This window comes from Stegostoma tigrinum, chromosome 1 (assembly GCF_030684315.1).
Source record: "Stegostoma tigrinum isolate sSteTig4 chromosome 1, sSteTig4.hap1, whole genome shotgun sequence".
In the NCBI taxonomy this organism is placed as follows: Eukaryota; Metazoa; Chordata; class Chondrichthyes; order Orectolobiformes; family Stegostomatidae; genus Stegostoma; species Stegostoma tigrinum.
The window spans coordinates 119,808,383-119,829,826 of record NC_081354.1 but is presented as its reverse complement, the minus strand read 5'-3'; the positions used below and the strand labels follow the sequence as shown (position 1 = coordinate 119,829,826).

Sequence of the window (21,444 nt, the reverse complement as noted above, 5' to 3'; positions counted from 1 at the left end):
GGTAAGACATGACTTTCCCTCCACAAAACCATGCTGCCTATCACTAATAAACCCATTTTCTTCCAAATGTAAATAGATCCTATCCTTCAGTATCTTCTCCAGCAGCTTCCCCACCACTGACGTCAGGCTCATCAGTCTTTAATTACCTGGATTACCCTTGCTACCCTTCTTAAACAAGGCGACAACATTAGCAATTCTCCAGTCTTCCAGGACCTCACCCGTGGTCAAGGATGTTGCAAAGATATCTGTTAAGGCCCCAGGTGTTTCCTCTCTCGCTTCCCTCAATAACCTGGGATAGATCCCATCTGGACTTGGGGACTTATCCACTCTAATGCCTTTTAGAATATTCAACACTACCCCATCCCCCCCACCCCCACTTATGCTGACTTGACCGAGAGTAGTCAAATATCTATCCCTAATCTCAGCATCTGTCATGCCCCTCTCCTCGGTGAATACCGATGTATTCATTAAGAATCTCGTTCATTTTCTCTGACTCCTCGCATAACTTCCCTCCTTTGTCCTTGAATGGGCCAGCCCTTTCTTTAGTTACCCTTTTGCTTCTAATGTATGAAGAAAAGGCTTTGGGATTTTCCTCAACTGTTTTCTGAAGATATTTCATGACCCCTTTTAGCCTTCTTAATTCCTTGTTTCAGATTGGTCCTACTTTTGCGATATTCTTCCAAAGTTTCGTCTATTTGCAGTCGCCTAGACCTAATGTATGTTTCCTTTTTCCTCTTTGCTAGTCTCACAATTTCACTTGCCATCCATGATTCCCTAATCTTGCCCTTTCTATCCCTCATTTTCACAGGGAAATGTCTTTCCTGCACTCTAATCAACCTCTCTCTAAAAGCCTCCCCGATATCAAATGTGGATTTACCTCAAACAGCTGCTCCCAATCCACATTCCCCAGCTCGAGTTGAATTTTGCTATAGTTGGCCTTCCCCCAGTTCAGCACTCTTCCTTTGGGGCCTCTCTTGTCTTTTGCCCATCAGTATTGTAAAACTTACGGAATTGTGATCACTATTCCCAAAGGAATGCCGTACTGAAACTTCAACCACCTGGCCAGGCTCATTCCCCAACACCAGGTCCAGTATGGCCCTTTCCTGAGTTGGACTAGTTACATACTGCTCTAGAAAACCCTCCTGGATGTTCCTTACAAATTCTGCTCCATCTAAATCCCTAACATTTGGAGTAGATTTATAGTTTGGATTGTGGGTGTTGAGGTTGGTTGGCTCACTGAGCTGGTTTGTTGTTTCACAGACGTGTTGTTACCATGCTTGGTAACATCCTCACTGCAGCTTCTGATAAAGCGTCGGTGTGTTTTCCCGCCTGGCTTTTAAACTCTGGGGTCCGTTGCAATGGATTGCCTCACTTCCAGGTTTCCCCTGTAGTGGAATGTATATGGGATTGAGTTCAATGTGTTTATTAATAGCCTGCTTCATGGAGTGCCATGCTTCCCGGAATTCTTGTGCTTGTCTCTGTCTAGCCTGCCCCAGGTTGTTGGTGTTGTCCCAGTCGAAGTCTTGGTTCTCCTTGTCCATGTGGCTTGAGATGAGTGAATATCAGTCGCGTCTTTTTGTAACCAGCTAGTGTTCATGGTCTCTTATTATTAGTTTCATTCCTGTTTGTCTGATGTAGTGTTTCACGCAGTCTCTGCAAGGGATCTTGTAGATGACATTAGTCCTGTCCACGGCGGGGAGTGGTTCTTTAGTTCGGGTGAGCACTTGTCATAGGGTTGATGTGAGCTTGTGTGCCACTCTGATGAGTTCTGATGCGTTCTAGATGTAGGGTAGTGTGATGAGTGTGTTGGGGCGTGTAGGATCTTTCTGATGCTGTTCCTGTCGGCATCTCCTGACCCAGTTCTTTGGATATCTATTATCCCTGAACACTTGGAAGAGGTATTCCTCCTCCTCTTTTGGCATAGTTCCATGATGCTGCAGTGTGTTGTTGCCCTTATAAATAGTGTTTGCATGCAACTTTGTTTGTGTGTTTTGGGATGAAGTTGAAGATGATGTTGAAGTTCAATACCTGGTCTGTGTGTGTGGTTTTTTTGGTGTACTTTTGATTGCAGTTCCCCATTTATCTTGTGCTTTACCATGACTTCCACGAATGGAAGTTGTTTGTTCTTCTCCTGTCTGGTGAATTTTATTCCAGTGAGGGTGTTTTTTATGTGGCGCACAAACCCATAGAATATTGTGCAGTTATCAGAGGAGCAGTCCCATTTCTGATTTTATGACAGAGGGAAGATCATTGACAAAGCAGTTCTAGCTGGTTACACTGAGGTGTACCTGGTTACCTGCGGAACTTCTACAGTAACATCGAACATAGAACGTTACAGCACAGTACAGGCCCTTCAGCCTTCGATGTTGTGCCGACCTGTCATACCAATCTGAAGCCTATCTAACCTACACTATTCCATGTACATCCTTATGCTTGTCCAATGATGACTTAAATGTATTTAAAGTTGGCGGATCTATTACCGTTGCAGGCAAAGCATTCCATTCCCTTACTACTCTCTGAGTAAAGAAACTACCTCTGACATCTGTCCTATATCTTTCACCCCTCAATTTAAAGCTATGCCCCCTCGTGCTCGCCGTCACCATCCTAGGAAAAAGGCTCTCCCTATCCACCCTATCTAACCCTCTGATTCAAAGAGCTAATGTACTCTGAATATTGCTTATTAGTGAGTTGCTAAAAATTTGCAATTTTATTATATCATGACATTTTTTTCTAACTTTGTATCATACAGTTTAGAAATGTACTTTTACCACAAAATTGATGATAATAAGCATATATTGGTGATTTGGAAATTTGATCCACCCATGAAAATGTGTATTACACATAAGTAGCTCAATGTGTAGCTGGTAATTTTCTTATGGAGAAGAATTTAAGCAGTTAGAAGCTGTGAATCAAAATATATTGTTACTTGTGCCCACAACAGATGAGACACTAAAGTCATCCCTGAGCATGTTGGAAGAGTTGAAGTAAATACGGCCATGAACTCAGGGATCCTTAACAAGGATTTTTAAGAAGTTAGGTCTAGAGTTATTAATGGTACATACAAGAGGATGGAGGTAGGCAGTATAAAGAATGGGAAATTCCCTTTTGAAGGAACAAAGAAAATTACAGCACAGGACCAGGCCCTTCGGCCCTCCAAGCCTGCGCTGATCAAGATCCTCTGTCTAACCTGTCATCTATTTTCTAACGGTCTGTGTCCGTTTGCTACCAGCCCATCGTTGTACCTGTCCAAATATATCTTAAAAGACACTAACGTGCCTGCGTCTACCACCTCTGCTGGCAACGCGTTCCAGGCACCCACCACCCTCTGTGTAAAGAACTTTCCACGCATATCTCCCTTAAACTTTCCTCCTCTCACTTTGAACTCATGACCCCTAGTAATTAAGTCCCCCACACTGGGGAAAAAACTTTTTGCTCTCCACCCTGTCAATACCCCTCATGATTTTGTAGACCTCAATCAGATCCCCCCTCAATCTCCGTCTTTCTAATGAAAATAATCCTAATCTACTCAACCTCTCTTCATAGCTAGCACCCTCCATACCAGGCAACTTCCTGGTGAACCACCTCTGCTCCCTCTGCAAAGCATCCACATCATTTTGGTAATGTGGTGACCAGAACTGTACATAGTACTCCAAATGTGGCCGAACCAAAGTCCTATACAACTGTAACATGACCTGCCAATTCTCGTACTCTATACCCCATCCGATGAAGGAAAGCATGCCATATGCCTTCTTGACCACCCTATTGACCTGCGTTGTCACCTTCAGGGAACAATGGACCTGAACACCCAGACCTCTCTGTTCATCAATTTTCCCTAGGACTTTTCCATTTACTATATAGTTCACCCTTGAATTTGATCTTCCAAAATGTGTCACCTTGCATTTTCCCAGATTGCACTCCACAATTCCCTTTTGAAGGGACTGTTGCTATATTGAATAATGCTGAAATCTGAGGATTGAAATCCATTATTATAGAGAATGAAGATGTTATTGGATAATGAGTTTTAAAATTGAAATAAATGTTGCATTCTCTCAGGTAATTATATCAGTGGAAATTGTTGAAAAGTCCTAGCTGGCTCATTAATATCCTTTAGCAAAGGAAACTGCCGTCCTTACCTGAAGAAGGTCCACTGGAACAAGAAACGTTAGCTCTGCTTTCTCTCCGCAGATGCTGCTGGCCTGCTGAGTTTTTGCAGCAATTTCTATTTTTGTTTCAGATTTCCAGCATCTGGAGTTCTTTCAGTCTTTTTTTTTGCCCTTCTTGCCTGATCTGACCTGTGTATGACTCCAGACCCACAACAATGTAGCTGAGCCTTAACAGCCTTTTGGGCAATTAGGGATGGGCAATGAATGGTGGCCTAGCCAGAGGCACCCATATCCTGTGAGTGAATAAAATAAATTGCAGACTAATGAGTGCATCATTGACCTATTTGGCAAGGAACCTGTCTGCCAAATTGCACTCAGTTCATAGGTAAAATGAATGCAGACTTGTTGCTACTCTTTTATTTATCGCAGTTTCAATTCACTGTGCATGCATCACAAATAAGTTTGTTTTCACATGTCACAACATGGATATCTTGGATGCCCTTTCACAATACAGGTGAAACCTGCAACATTAAATGGTCACCAAGAAGACCCTACACACTCAATCGTGCCCCTCACCTGAGGCTTGGTGACCCTCCAGGTTAAACTCACCAGATGTTGTCTCTCTCCAGTGAGAGCATGTTGTGGTCCTCAGACGAAGGCAACTTCCACTAAAATGCAACTGAAATTTTAATAAACTTAGATTTATCAGTGGATATACACTTTATTTCCTACTTCCAACAAGAGTCTCAAAAGGCTATGGAGTTTTATTCACCTGGTAGAAATTTGCTACTTTTCCATTCGTACTAAAATCAAAAAGTATTGGTAATGCTATTCATTTTTGGCAAGGGAGTTCAGCTCTCGCCTTCTATTCCAACGTATTCAGTATTATCCCTTTGACAGTTTGAAAAATGTTAAATGTTCCATCGTACGTATGAAAGAGACCCATTATAATAGAATTGTCTGGAAACAATTTTTTTTTGGTTTTCATTCCTATTTTGACCTGACCCTCTGGGTGAAGTATAATATTAATTCTACTTTATGTTCATGTTCTCTTTGATCATGTAATTCTGAAATATTTAACTAATAATTTTTTTAAAAGCCTTACTGTCTTTCCCCAGTAGTAAGCCATTTACTTGTAAATAAAAATAGTCTTGTTTTTCTTTCTAGATGGATCAGATCCTTGGCAATATAATTGAGATGTGGGTTGATCGAATGGATAACATTACACAGCCAGAGAGACGGAAACTTTCTGCATTGGCATTACTTTCACTGCTACCTTCAGAAAACAGGTAAGCAAGTACTCTTTGATGTAACAGTTGTATCTACTTATGGTATTCCCTGTCTTGAGTAAGAATAGTGCTTATTTGAGTTTTGAGTTGAGCAGTATTGAAGTGATTATTATGGATTATTTGTAACAGATGTTAATTTCATCTATTATTTACTGTAAACTTCATACTTTGCAATATATTTATTCATTGTGATTATTTGCCATTTACAATTCAAAACTCCATTTTTGAACAGGACATCTGGAGAAGGCAAGATTCTGAATTTGCAGTATGTGTTGATTTTTATGGCAATTATCACTTGTACAGTCCCTGTTAAGACTTGGTAATTTGGTAATTTAAATCAAGAAATAAAGTTCAAAGACTTTTAGTGCATTCCTCCATTGAATCTGCCTTACTTTTGTCAGCCACAAATACTCTAAACTACAAGCCAGGAAAGTGTCTCCTTTTAACTCTGGAAGGACTGAAAATAGCTATCTATTTTGAATCTTCGTTCTTGAGAGAAGCTTTCAGCTGGTTCCAACTCATGATAACCTTTGTCCTTTCCAAGCTGCTAATCCCGGAACTGACTTTTCAGTGGGGTTATCTTGGAGATACGTTGCATGCACCCAAGCAAAATGGATCTTCCAGACTCCTTGAATTGCCACAAACTCGATCTCTTCAGTCTGAGTGTGAATTTTTTCCTTCTCTGCCTTCTCCCCCAGTTCATCATGGCAAAAAGTGTACCTATCGTTGTCACTGCTTCGGTGTACTAGTTGCCTCTTAGATGGCTGCGCACTGAGAATTTGGGAGTTCCCAGGTAGCTCAGAAAACTTAACAGCAATGTAATGGCTTTCTCTATACTTTGCTTTCCCCAAAGCTTTGTATCCAAGTAGAAATACAAATTAACTATCCTGTGTGCCCCAAACTCCATGCTGTGAAAGAAGTCGATAAATAGTTCATAATTTAGCCATTTACAAAAATTGACATTGATATTCTCTCTGTGACACTTGGAGATAGCAATCCAGCCACAGTCAACACAACAACTGTTGTCGATAATTGCAAACATCTCACCCCCATCTTAGCAAGCCTCACAACTTTGACTCTTCTTGTTCCTATAGCAATCAAGGTTTGTTGTTGGGCAGATGTCAGAGCCAGTCACATGAGCACTTTGCTGCAGTTATGCTTCAAGTTAATGAGACAGTCCCCAAATATCACAAAGTATTAAACAAATATGTATTGCGAGTCAGGAACCGCCGTGTAAGGTGCTAAAAATGGATGTGGTTATTTCACAAAACAAGGATGTTTATACCTTCGCATTTAAAAATAAATGGATTATACTGCTTCTGTTTACCCTTAGTTCATAATGATCTGAAATCTAAGGAGTCATTTAGATGATTTCAAAACAGTGACTCAGATTTTGTCACCGGCAAAGCAATGGAGCTCGCAGCCGACTTCTGAAGCTGCCAACAAAGGTTTTGTGTTGCTTGTGGCATATATTTTGTGTTTCCTAATGTTGATTTGAATCTAATGCCAAGTCAAAGGAATCTCCAGGCATTTATTAACAGTGATGTTGTCAAGCAGAGTTCTCAAAGTAGTGACCCAGGAAGTAAAGTGCACCGCTTAACCTTCAATTACACATTTTACAGTGACTGGAATAAAGATTGATAAGTGCCTATAATAAACAGAAACATCATAAGCAAACCTGTTTGATATTTCTGTTACTTTAAATAACGGAGCTTTTTATCATAGGAAAATTTAGCATTACAAACATAAAATTATTTTTTCTGCAGTATGGTTGTTCCTGAACATCTTGATGACTTGGTATGCTGTTACAAATCTAGTTGCACTTCAATGCAGGGTAATTTTTTAAGGATTTAGAGGGGAAATTTATCAGTTCAGTGATTTCTAATGATTGCCATTCACAGAGGTCACAGCAGCAGACTCTGTGGAAGAACAGAGAAACAGTGACAGTAACTTTTTGAATTTGCAAATGCAGGTACATGACATTGCTTTTGATTTCACAAGATAACAATGGCAAGCAGTGCTGCCAGTGCTGTCAGAATAATGTTCAAAAAAAGCCTTGCTGTTACTTTTGCAAACAGTACATGCATAGAAGTCACCAGGTAATATTTTGCATAATTTGTCAGCAGGTTACAATCATTACCACTCCAGGCTCAATGTTGAGTTCACTGATTCTTACATCAGAACACTGCTTCATTTTGTTGCATGTCTTCATTTATTTCTTCTGTTACTTGGTATTCAGACTGCTGCTATTGAGCCATTCAGCCCTTATCTAAACGTATCTTTATTCTCTTATTTCATCTATGCTGGGGGTGATTGGCTGCATTTGTTTGATTTTAATTAATATTCACAGCTTGTTATACTATTGTTTCCTGTATTTAGTGTAATAGAAATAATGTGAAAATACTGTATGAATAGACTGGTTTTTATGGTAACATATTATCCTAGTTGAATTCATAATTTGTTACATTCTGGTGATATAGTATAATGCTTAACATTGTACGGCAAGGTAGAAGCACTGTAGAATATTGCTGAAAATGAATAGAGCTTAAATCTTCCATATTTATTATTTCATCAATACCTTGAAAGCTGGTGAGGTCACAGAAGTACATACCTTGATCTTGTCATGACCCATTGGCAGACTTGGTTACATTGTCTGTAATTTGTGGACAATGACATTGTGTTACTGAATCTCATAGTTTGATGTTTTTGTAAGTTTGTGATGTGATTTAAACCAGCATTGAAAGAAATATGTGTTGACTGAAGGTTCAGCAGCAGATATTTGTTTCTCCTTTTATTCTGTCTACATATTAAAATAAACTTCGTTGTTAACTAATCACCATAGACGTTTTCCTTTGCACACTGAATTCTGTGATTGGTGTATGCATAAGTTTGCAGGCATGAGAGAGAGCTTACAACTTAATTTATTTAACGGGAAATTAAAAGGAAAGCTAAACTCACTAATGATTTTTGTTTTTGACAATTTGGATGAGAAGAGGAGATGTAGTTAATAAGTTTGCGGATTATACCAAAATCAGTGGTATCGTAGGTAGTGAAAAAGGCTGTCTAAGAATACAATGGGATCTTGAGCAATTGAGTCAGTGGGCCAAAGAAGGGCAGATGAAATTTAATTCAGATAAATTCCACTATCCAGTAAAGGTGATTGATGATGGCCGTAGGAAGTTTGAAAGTTTTCATCCTTATGCTTAATGAAGAAAGACCAAGATATTAAAAACAGTAAACAGGACAAAAAAAAACTATATTACATGTCTTTAAACCAAGGAACTAGAGTTTTTTTAAAAAATTGAGAGAACAGATATTTTGTATTTTGAAATTGCTATCTGATTATGTCACTCAATGCCACAGGAACATGTATGGAAGAACCCATCATTTTTCCTGGTTTCTTGCTATACCAATTAATCTTAGCCCTGTTGAGAACTATGCTGGCTTACACTGAAGTAGGTGTAGAGTACCTTAATCAAATCTTTGTAATTGGTGTTCATTTACCCTGAGTAAGGGAAGAACCTCATTGGCATTGTTACTGATGGAACACACTGCAAAAACAGTTACAGGAGGACTTTAGAGGCTGCCACCAACAACTAATAGTGAGTGAGATGAGGTCCTGATGACAGTCACCAGCACATAAGTGACAATGACGAGAACCCACAAACAGTCAACAGGACTAAAGAGTGGGAGAGATGGAGCAGACACCAGTGAAAATAGTGTGAGAAGAAAAAGAAAAAAAATTCTTGAGCAATAACACAAGTGTTTTTGAGTTGATTGATTGGTGAGCAGGTGCTTTAAGGACTGTGCTTCAACTCCAGCACTTTTAAACAAACAAATTTCTAACCTGGCAGAGGGCAAGAACGAATTTATAAGCACAGAAGGAAGCCGATTTGAGAGTAAGGGCAAAGAGTTTCTACTTTCTGCTAATCTCCAGATTTATGTAAATGGTATAAGATTAAGGTGGAAGTAATTAACGTTGTATTAAGAGAGGTAGCTTTTAAGTATAAGGTAATGTCTGTCAGAACAGCTCAATCAAGAGACATGGACAAACCCATATACAGGAAGTGTTACTTGCTAAACGATCTTGAGCTCCAGGTTTCCCAGCCTGAGCAGTGGCTAGATACACTGAGGTGCATCCTTGAAGCAGTATGCCATGGATAGCATGTTCAGTGAGGTGGTCAATCAGAAAGTGGGAATCTGGGGCAGAAATGGAAAGGTTGACTGCTGGACTGTCCAAGAGAAACAGTCAGGTAATGCAGGAAGCCCCAAAGGTCCTGTTCACTAACCAGATATCTGTTCTAGATATCGGTGAAGGTGATGGAGCTTTGAAAAAGTGCAATGAGAGCCAATCCTGTCCATCATAGGTATTTGTATGTTCAAACAAATCTATGGAACACCAATGGGATCCCCAATACCTGGACTAACTGCAGAAGCAGTAATGCAAAGCTTAGAATGGATGGTGCACCCAATATCCAACCCAAACCCTGGTTCCGCTCTGTAGATGTCGCCTTTGTGATTATCAAACGCACAAGACTAGAAGAAACCTATTGACACATAAACAACATCCTCACTGAAATAAAATTCACAAAAAGAGGGAACATTAACTGACTGCCCTTGCCAGACGCAACGGTAGAACGTAACAACAAGGGAAACTCCAGAGTAGCATAAACAGAAAGACCGCACATATGTATCAGATACTTAATTACTCCAACACCCATAAATGGAGCTGCATCAGGACATTATTCAAACAAGCCACAATGCACTGCAATCTGGAATTGTGCAAAGCAGCACACGAGCTCTTATACAGAGTTTTTAAAAAGAATAGATACCCAAAAAGCACAATCCGCTGTTACTTCCATGACACACCACCATCTGCAATCGACCCCACCACCAAAGACAATTCTCCCTCCCCACTCTTATCTGACTCCCGGAGGGATCACTCTCTGTGGCTCCCCTCCAGCCCCACCACACCTGGCACTTTTCCCTGCAACTGCAGGAAGTGCTACACCTGCCCCTACACCTCCCCTTTACCCCCATCCCAGGCCCCTGGAAGACCTTCCACATCAAGCAGACCTGCACATCTGCTAATGTGGTATACTACATCTGCGATTCCCGTTGTGGCCTCCTCTACATCGGGGAAACCAAGCAGAGGTTTGGGGACTGCTTTGCAGAACACATACGCTTGGTTCGCACTAAATAACTGCACCTCCCAGTTGCGAACCATTTCAACTCCCCCTCCCATTCCTCAGATGACATGTCCATCCTGGGCCTCCTGCAGTGCCACAACAATGCTACCTGCAGGTTGCAGGCACAGCAACTCGTATTCCGCTTGAGAACCCTGCAGCCCAATGTTATCAATGTGGACTTCACAAAATCTCCCCTCCCCCTACCGCATCCTAACCCCAGCTCGTCCCCAACTCCCTAACCTGTCCTTCTTCCCACCTATCCCCTCCTCCCACCTCAAGTCCCACCCCCATTTCCTACGTACTAACCTCATCCTGCCCCCTTGACCTGTCCGTGTTCCCTGGACTGACCTATCCCACCTACACTCACCTTTACTGGCCCCATTCCCACCTCTTTGACCTGTCTGTCTCCTCTCCACCTATCTTCTCCATCCATCTTCTATCCGCCTCCCCCGTCTCCCTATTTATTTCAGAAACCCCTCTGCCTCCCCCATTTCTGAAGAAGGGTCTAGGCCCGAAACGTCAGCCTTCCTGCTCCTCTGATGCAGCTTGGCCTGCTGTGTTCATCTGGCTGTACACCTTGTTATTTCTGTGGACATCCTCCTGCTGTTTATGGCTCTCCTCCCTATTTACCACAAAGTTTTGTCGCCCCTTGCATTTATGCCCAAATCATAAAGAACCAGCAAACTCTGCGGACCCCCACCATCACAGAATTCATGCCACATCTCCCTGCTGAGCTTTTCCAGCTTTGTTTTTGTTCCTGATTTAGAGCATCTGCAGTTCTTTCAGTTTTTATTTAGTATTTAACTCACTGCCACATCTCTTCCAGGCATACCCCTGCTGAGCTTTGCAGCAACTTTGGCTTTGTTCCTGACTTACAACATCCGCAGCTCTTTCACTTTTTACTTTGTCACAGAACTCGATTACTTTGCCTTTTCTCTTCAACTTACTATCTTCCCTCCCTGATGTTATTTAGTTTATAAAGCTCACTCATCATGCAAGATCTTCCCAGTAGTACACATCCCTCTTATCTTAGAACTGGTACCAGTACCCCATGACTAGAAAACAATTTCTTCCAAACCAATTTTTGAGCTATGCATTTAAATCTGATCTTATCACCTCATATCCTGTGTAAAAGCTTTATGATTTTACTCTTTGAATTTAGCACTTGTTGTTTACTTTCCCAAGCAGGCTCTTTCCCCTCATCCTTGCTTTGTCTTTGGTACCAGTGTGGACTACAACAACTGCAAATTTGTCTCCGACCTTGAACTGATGCTCTGAACTCTGGGACCGGGTGATCTTCATTGCCTTTGAGACCCGTTCTCTCAGCTGCAGAAAAGTGTGTCAATGCCTTTAATACGACTACCCTTTTTTGGAACGACTTCCTTTTTACTGCCCTCACTTGAATAACACTTTTCATCACAGTGCCATAGCCAGTTTGTTCATCACTCTTCAGCCCCTACCTTCATCTACACAAGCTGCAGAAACTTCTGAACCTGTTGGACAGTTGTGAGGTTATGTGGCTTTTCCTCTACAGATACCTTCTTGATCCCCATTTCTGCCTCAGTCGTAGCCATCACCTGCAGGTGTAAGGTGTATAACTGCCTCCTGGAACAAAGTATTCTGGTTATTTTCCTCAGTATCCTGACAATCATCAGTGTCTTAAACTCAGACTTCAGCTTATCAATTTTGAGGCTCGTTAACTCCTCGTGCTGTGATGCTCATGCAGATTTTCTTTTAATTTCATAAGTTGTGGGCATTGCTGGTTGGCACTGGTAAGCATTACACTGCTGGCATTTTTTGCACCTTCCTAGTTGCTTTGGAGAAGGTGGTGATCTGATACATTCCTCAACTGCTGCATTCTATTTGTTATAGTTTTACCCATAATTTTGTTCGGGGTTGGGGGGAGCAGTTCTTGGATTTTGGCATATAAACTCTAAAAGAAAAGCTTTTTATTTCCAGTAAGGATGATGGATGGCTTGGACAGGGTGGTGGTGTTCCCATATTTCTTAGGTGTTTGTCCTTCTAGATTGTAATGATTGGGAGATGCATTCTAAAGAGCCTTGGTGAATTTTGCAGTGCGTTCTGTACATGGTACAAATGCTGGCATTGAGTGTTGGTGGTAAAGGGGTTAAATGTGTGTGGATGTGGTAGCAATTGAGTGAGCTGCTTTGTCTTGGAAGGTGTCAACCTTCTTGAGTATTGCTGGAGCTGCAGTCATCCAGGCAACTGGAGTATTCCATTACACTCCTGACTTGTGCCTGTAAATAGTAAACAGGATTTGGGGAGCAGGGGTAAGTTACTTGCTGCAATATTCCTAGCTTCTGGTCTGTACTTGTAATCACAGTATTTATATGGTAGCCCAATTTAGTTTCTGATCAGTCGTAACCTCCAGGACATTGGTAATAGATCTAGTGATGGTGGTTGCTGTTACTCACATTGGAACCCATGCATTATAGCTGCGACACGGCACTTGTTATTGACAGAGATAACAAAGTGTAGAGCTGGATGAACACAGCAGGCTAAGCAGCATCTCAGGAGCACAAAAGCTGACGTTTTGGGCCTAGACCTGCTTGGCCTTCCTGTGTTCATCCAGCTCTACATTTTGTTATCTCAGATTCTCCGGCATCTGCTGTTCCTGTTATCTCTGATACTTGTTATTTGACATCCTTATTATGTTTCATTAGTTTAGCTCCATTGTTTTGTAGGAGATTTTACTGACTGTGTTGGATTTATTGTTTTTGTGTATTTTTATTCAGTGTTTATTGAAGTTTGTGTGTCTGCTGTCATTTGATTCCTGTTAGATATTTGTTCAATTATAATTTGATGAAAATGGATTTTTGATAAGACATGACTGTTAAGAAAATGATCATGTTAGAAGGTATAACAACTGAAATGCATGAGTGGCACTAGAGATACTTTAACTTTGTCAGACTCCTTCACACATAGCAAAGTCCCTGCTATCAAACATTACTAACAGCAAAATATTACATTTTACATCACATAACTGAATCTCACCTTTTATTTCCGTCTGACCACAATATAACCAAATTTTCAATTCCACAGCCTGAAACCAGAGAAATCTTCAAATGTAATTTTTTCATAATGTTCCTTGTTTCTTCTGCAGCAATTTATTTACACCCTAGAAGATTACAACCGATCAAAACAAATGATCCTGTTCAGACCCAGCATCTTATGATGACCAAATGAGGAGGGCAAAGTGGTGCTCCTTCTTTAGAGATAATGGGAACTGCAGATGCTGGAGAATTCCAAGATAATAAAATGAGAGGCTGGATGAACACAGCAGGCCAAGCAGCATCTCAGGAGCATAAAAGCTGAAGGGTCTAGGCCCGAAACGTCAGCTTTTGTGCTCCCGAGATGCTGCTTGGCCTGCTGTGTTCATCCAGCATCTCCTTCTTTAGACCCTTTTTGGTTGGTCACAACAAATTTTTAAAAAAATTTAGCACCTGCCTATACAATTTAGTTAAAATGTTATTAACCAGATCAATATGAAGGAGCCAAATTACAAGGTTTTCTTTAGTGAAGGAAAGAGGAATTTTATTACCTACTTTGGAAAACTAAATAAGGACACAATATGAAACACGGATAATAAGCTTATAAGGAAAGGATGAAGAATTCCCCAACCACATCCCAGAACTAGCCCAGCTCATCCCCCCTACCCTAACCTGTCCGCCCTTTCTTCCACCTCAACCCCGCCCCTACCTACCAGCCTCATCCCTGCCTCCTTGACCTGTCCATCTTCCCTGGACTGACCAACTCCCATCCTAATTCCCCACCTACTCTCACTTTTACTGGCTCCATCCCCGCCTCTTTCACCTGTCCGTCTCCTCTCCACTATCTGCTCCTTTATCCATCTTCCATCTACCTCATCCCCTCTCTCTCATTTATTTCAGAATCCACTTGCCCTCCCCCATTTCTGAAGAAGGGTCCAGACCTGAAACGTCACCTTCCCTCTCCTCTGATGCTGCTTGGCCTTCTGTGTTCATCCAGCTCTATGCTTTGATATCTCGGATTCTCCAGCATTGGCAGTTCCTACTGTCCAAGAGTATCTATGTAGGCAGGAATGAAGAGACAGTTGCAGTTTGAAGTTTTGGAATTCTTGAGATGTTGGATTTTAGCTATGAGCCCAGTTGGTCAATTGGTGCCTTTGATCTCCTGTAGTAGCAGTTTGTAAATGTTCTGTGAGTGATGATCATCCCAAATTACTACTTTTACAAGACTCTGACTTTTGAGGTTTATGAGAGAGACATCCAGAGAGAGCGTTTCCACTTCTTGCTCTCTCATACATTTTTCGTTGTCTCTGTTTTGCTGCCCTAGCTGTTGATATTGGCATATTTGTACATTCTTGAGTCTACTTATTCCTTCCGAAGTTAGTTAACTGGCAAGCAAACCTTATGTTTCCCAATATATTAACTTATCATAGACTTAGCCATCAAGAAATTTGCACCTGGTTTAATGTATAAGTTATTTGTAGGGTGTCACTGTCTTTAGATGACATGGTATTATCAGTTCAGGTAGACTTTGTAATACTATTACTGGTTGTAAGCTGGTGTCAAGTGATTAAACAGCCATTTTAAGTCAGTATTTATTTTTTAAAGTCACTTTCATCCGTTAATATCTCACATGTCAAAATCAAGCAGTGGAAGTTGAACACATTGCTGGAGAAACTTAGGAGGTCTGGCAGCATCTATGAAGAGAGAAACAGAGTTGACCTTTCAAGTTCAATAGGATTTCAGAGAGTCTAAAAAGCCCATGTTTACCATTATCATAGCAATTCACTGTTACAAAAGGAGTCACGAAACAGTGATCTGGAACAGGCTCCTAGTTAACATTGCTCTTTCTTAGCCCATGGATATGGAGGGACTCTTGATTTCCCTGGCTTGGGACTGTAGGGGATGCAGCCTTAAAATAAGGTGCAAACGTTTTAGCCTGAGAAGAATATCTTCACTCAGATGGTAACAAATCTTTATTTTTTTTATGAGACTGAGACCGGCAGAGGGGATAACACTGAAAAATTGTATTGAAGTAGGTGATCAATCATGATCCAGTGCGGCAGATTAGTCTCCAAGGTGTAAACGGCCTACATCCGCTCCTATATTCTTCATTTGTTGAATGAAATTAATTCAGCACAGACCACGGAATGAATCCACTCTTTTGTGGATTTTCGTTAAGCTTGACATTGTAGTAGCACTGTTGCCTGTGAATCAGAAGTGGGAGAATTTGATCCCTTGCTAAGGAACCTGAGTAGATTTAAGCAGACATGTTGGTGTGGTATGTAAGGGAATATTATATTATTGAAGACCAGTTATAATTTTATGGGTTTCTATGATGCCCCCCACCAATTTTCTGAATGTCAATGAAAAAAGTCCTAATTGATTCAACTCCTTCTCATCAGTCAGTCCTGCCACCAAGGAATCAGTCTGTTAAACCTCTACTGCACCCCATCAAGAGGAGTTACAGCCCTCCTCAGAGCTTTTTAAAGATTTACGTTCAAGTGCACTGACCTGTGGAACTCAGCCATATTAAAATAACCTCAAGGGTTTCACAATGATTTTTTTTTAAGCACAGTCACAAATGATATATGGATGGTTGTAGCACCCAATCTGCACAAAGAAAGGCATCGCTCCTTTCTCCATCATTAGTGTCAGGGCACCTTTAAACTCTCTCAAAGTCTCAATCAATGCAAGAATTAATGGCCTGGATTTCTTTTGGTACTTCTGGTGTGGCCAAATCAGACCACAATTATGATTGAATGAAACTGACTGCAATTTCTACCACTTCTACATCTGTAATTAAATGTAGAAGTCTAAAAACTGCTAGCAGAGATAAACTGCTCCTCCATAGAGAGGCTAGTTCAGCTTTCACAGATTATTTAAAAATAGAATTTGCTCATTTGATTTGAACTTAAACTAATTACCCACTGTTTTCATTGTAGGGATGACTAAAATCTTGACTGTTAATCAATAAGGAATAACTGAGGGTTTAAATGATTACCGAATCATAATTACTTCACACCCTCTTCAGGCCCAAAATGTTAATGTTACAAACATGGAGTCTCACTCAGAACAAAACAGCTGGATACCTTGCAAGTTGAGTGTTCACTGGCCTATGTTACTACGTGTGTTTCAGCCATTGGAAGCTTATGCTGTCACTTACAGTGTCACTGCATTTTACTTAATTTTTCCAAATGGGTTTTTTTAAGATAAAAGTAATGAAATATATGATATGTAACAATAAGTAAAGGAGGTCAAGCTTATACATAGACATGCAAACACAGAAAATAGGAACAGAAGCAGGCCATTTATCTCTTTAAGCCTGCTCTAGCATTCATTATGGTGATGGTTGATCGTCCAATTCAATAGCCTATTCCTGATTATCCCCCATATCCTTTGATCCCTTTAGCCTGATGTATTGTATCCAACGCCTTCTTGAAATCATTAAAAGTTTTGGTCTCAACTGCTTTCTGTGGTAACAATATCCATATGTTTACCATTATGTATATGAAGAATTTTCTTTATCTCACTACTAAATGGCCTGCCATATAAGCTTAGATTGTGAATTCTTGTTCGTGTCTCCCCTGCCACTGGGAACATTGTTTCTGCATCTGCCCGATAAGGGAATATCAGTGATCCTGTGTGATTTTAATCTGCACGTAGATTGTACAGATCAAATTAGCCACAACGCTGTAAAAGAGGAATTCCTGCAGTGTATACAGGATGGTTTTCTTGACAAGTATGTGGAGAACCAAATAGAGAGCAGGCTATCTTAGACTGGGTGCTGCGTAATGCGAAGAGAATCATTGCCAATCTGTGCAAGACCCCTTGGGGAAGAGTGACCGCACTTAATAGAATTTTTTATCAGAATGGAGAGTGAAATTGTTTAGTCAGCACCCTAGTCTCTGAATTTTTAATAAAGGAAAATATGAGGATATGAGGCATGGTCTTGATAGATTGGAGAGAGTTATGTAAAGGGATGACAGTGGATAAGCAATAACAAGCATTCGGGCAATGCATGGGGGAACTGCAACAACTGTACTTCTTCCTGTCTGTCAGAAAAGCAAAATGGATGAGAGGGCCAATCCTTGGCTTTCAAAAGGAATAAGAGAGAGTATCTCTTCTAAGGAAGAAGTTTTCAGATTGGCCAAGAAAAATAATAAATCTGAGGATTGGGAGCAGTTTAGAATTCAGCAAAGAAGGACCAAGGGATTGATTAAGAAGGGGAAAGTAGAGTACAAAATTAAGCTTGCAGGGAAGACAAAGACTGATGCTGAGAATTTCTGTAGGTACGTGAAGAGAAAGAGATTGGTAAAGACAATGTGGGTCCCCTGCAGACTGAAAAAGGGGAATATACAATAGGGGACAAAGAAGTGGCTGAGGAACTGAACACATTTTGTTTCTGTCCTCACAAAAGAGGACACAAACCAGACACCAGAATTGTTGGAGGATGCAAGATTTAGTGAGAGGGAAGAACTGAGCGAGATCAATATTAGTAAAGAGATGATGATGGGAAAATTGTTGGGATAAATACCCAGGGCCTGATAATCTTCATCCGAGAGTATTTAAGGAAGTAGCTCTAGAAATAGTGGATGCATTGGTGATCATCGTTCAGAATTCTGTAGACTCTGGGATAGTCCCTGCAGATTGGAGGTTGTCTAATATCACTCTGGTTTTCAAAAAGGAAGGTAGAGAGAAAACAGGGATTATAGACTAGTGAGCCTAACATCAGTAGTCAGGAAAATTCTGGAATCCATTGCCAAGGATTTTACAGTAGAGCATTTAGAAAGCAGTGGCAAGTTCAGAGTCTGCGTGGATTTATGAAGGGGAAATCATGTTTGACAAATCTGTTGGAATTCTATGAAGATGTAACTAGTAGAGTTGACAAGGGGAAGCCAATCAATATAGTATATTTGGACTTTCAGAAAGCATTTGACAAAGTCCCACATAAGAAATGAATGTGCAAGCTTAAAGTGCATGGGATTGGGGGAAGCATATTATCGAGATGGATAGGGAACTGCTTGGCAGAGAGGAAATGGAGTAGGAATTAATGGTCCTTTTCACATTGGCAGGCAGTAACTAGTGGGGTGTCACAGGGATCAGTGTTGGGACCCCAGCTGTTCACAGTGTATATGAATGATTTGGATGAGGGAACAAAATTTAACCTCTCCAAGTTAGCAGGTGATACCAAGTTGAGTGAGAGGGTGAACTGTGTCGAGAATGCAGAGAACCTTCAACCTGTTCTTGACAGGTCGGGTAAGTAGGCAAATCAATGGCAGATGCGATATAATTTAGATAAATGTGAAGTTAGTCACTTCGGAAGCAAAAACAAGCAAGCAGATTACTACCTGAATGACTGTAAATTGGGAGAGGGGAGTACAGCAGCGGGAGCTGGGTGTTCCTGTGCACCAGTCACTGAAGGTAAGCATGTAGGTCCAGCAAGCGGTAAAGAAGGCAAATGGTATGTTGGCCTTCATTGTGAGGGGTTTTGAGTACTGGAGCAGTGATGTGTTTTTGCAGTTATTTGCAGTCTCCTTTTCTGAGGAAGGATGTTCTTGCTCTCGACGGAATGCAGAGAAGGTTTACCAGGCTGATTCTAGGAATGGTGATTCTGACACGTGAAGAGAGATTGACTTGGTTGGGATTGTTTTCACTAGTTCAGGTGAATGAGGTGGGATCTCAGAGACTTATAAAATTCTGACGGGACTGAACAGGGTAGATGCAGGGAGACTGTTCCCGATGGTGGGTACATCCAGAACCAGAGGTCACAGTATGAGGATTTGGGGTAGACAATTTAGGATGGAGATGTGAAGACATTTCTTCTCCAAAGAGCAGTGAGCTTGTGGAATTCATTACCAGAGGACGTAGATGATACCAAAACTTTGAATTTATTCAAGAGGCGACTACATATAGCACTTGGGGCGAATGGGATCAAAAGTTTTGGGGAGAAAGCAGCATTAGGCTATTGAATTAGACAATCAGCCATGAGTATGATGAATGGCAGACCAGGTACGAAGGGCCAAATGGCCTCCTCTTGCTTCTATCTTCTATGTTTGTATTGGTGAGCCTATATGTCACTTTCATTGACAGTCCAGCTATAATTGCTTTGATTTTATGCACTTAATGAATCAGCATATAAGAAGCGTCTTTCTTCCTGACTGTAAGGGATTCTTAACTACTGAGAGCAGTCTTGGAATTGCAAATTGTAGCTGCTGCTCAAGTCCTCGAAATTTATACACTAAGTTCTGAATCATGCTTCAGTGTAAATCATAATAGAACACATCTGTAGCCTGTATGACTGGCATGTTAATTACTAGTATGGCCATAAGCGTACATTAATATGAAAACATAGTACATAGTGTCCAGAATACCTACTAATTATCAAGAACTTGACATTTGAGATGATAAGCTTTAAGTTAATTTTGGAACATAATTGTTAAAATTCATCCAACCGTTGGCTTTTTACTCCTTTTATTCAAGTTAGCAAACTGTCAGCTTCAGTTGGCATTTGAACTTTGATTGATATGTGCTGTTTTTATCAGTTCAATAATGTCAAACATTGACCTTTTGCCAAGATGTACCATCTGGTGCTTATATGAAAATATCTGCTATTTTGGAATAAAGCAGCAACTCAATCATCAAAACCTACATAATCATTTTGTTAACCTAACTCTAGCACCTGTTACATTAAATTAAAGAATGAGAAATTTTTATTCTAATCACTTAAATAATGATGATTATGTCAGTGAAATCTCTTAGGAATCAACAACCAAATGTCACTTTTCTTAAATAAAAAGACAGTTGACTGTTTACCCCTTCGGTGAAAATACTCGACAATCATCACTGGTGAAAGGAAGACACAAATTCATGTATGCTTTCAGATATAATGTGATAGCAATTCACTTAGTTAGTACGTTGCAACTTAACTTGAAAAGCATAACTGCTTTTTCTGACACTTAAGAAAATATTCTATAAAGCAACACCTTAAATGTTCCAAGACAAAGCAATCTCCACCTTTTTGGAAGAAAACTGAGACAACCATTCTTTGTCACCTGTCAGCATTGCCCATCCCCTTAGCGCAAAGAAATGTATACAGGTGGAAACTGGTTACTTAGCATGCAATAATACATTCTCTACAAACCGGAATTCAACAAACACTTCAAGCTAAAGTAATCTTAGATTCAGACAGAATTAAAACTGTTTTGTTTAATTCAAGAGATTTTACATCTGAGTTAATTCAGCTGTAGAACTCCAATTCAAGTTTAGTATAAAATTTTCTTTAGTTTAGCCAAGTAAAATACAGGAAAAACTCAACTGATAGAGTTGGTCTTGAATGTTATAGCTAGTTTTTTTTTAATCTTGCCATTGCAGATTGATTTAGCTCAGTTTCAGAGATAGCAGGAACTGCAGATGCTGGAAAGTCTGAGATAACAAGGTGTAGGGCTGGATGAACACAGCAGGCTGAGCAGGAAGGCTGATGTTTCAGGCCTAGACCCTTCTTCAGAAATGGGGGAGGGGAAGGAGGTTCTGAAATAAATAGGGAGAGATGGGGAGGCGGATAGAAGATGGATAGAGGAGAAGGTAGGTGGAAAGGAGACAGATCGGTCAAAGAGACGGGCATGGAGATTGTCATGGTTTGGGCCAAATTGGGAAGGCTTGAATGTGGACTGTAGTCCATTGGGGATGATCAGGTTCCATAGGCAGGTACTAAGAAAGGTGAGAGAGATAATAGGAACTGCAGATGCTCGAGAATCCGAGATAACCAAGTGGGGAGCTGTATCAACGCAGCATGCCCAAGCAGCATCTTAGGAGCACAAAAGCTGACGTTTCGGGCCTAGACCCTTCATCAGAA

General features: G+C 40.7%; 1 protein-coding gene across 2 annotated transcripts in view; it reads left to right on the top strand.

Annotated features, from left to right (window-relative positions):
• Positions 1–21,444, top strand: part of ipo11 (importin 11) — a 417,913-nt gene that overhangs the window by 241,562 nt on the left and 154,907 nt on the right. For both annotated transcript variants that reach the window (XM_048538184.1, XM_048538176.1), the window contains exon 27: positions 5,271–5,392. In XM_048538184.1, coding sequence (XP_048394141.1) covers positions 5,271–5,392 — 122 coding nt within the window. The remainder of the gene's footprint in view (positions 1–5,270; positions 5,393–21,444) is intronic.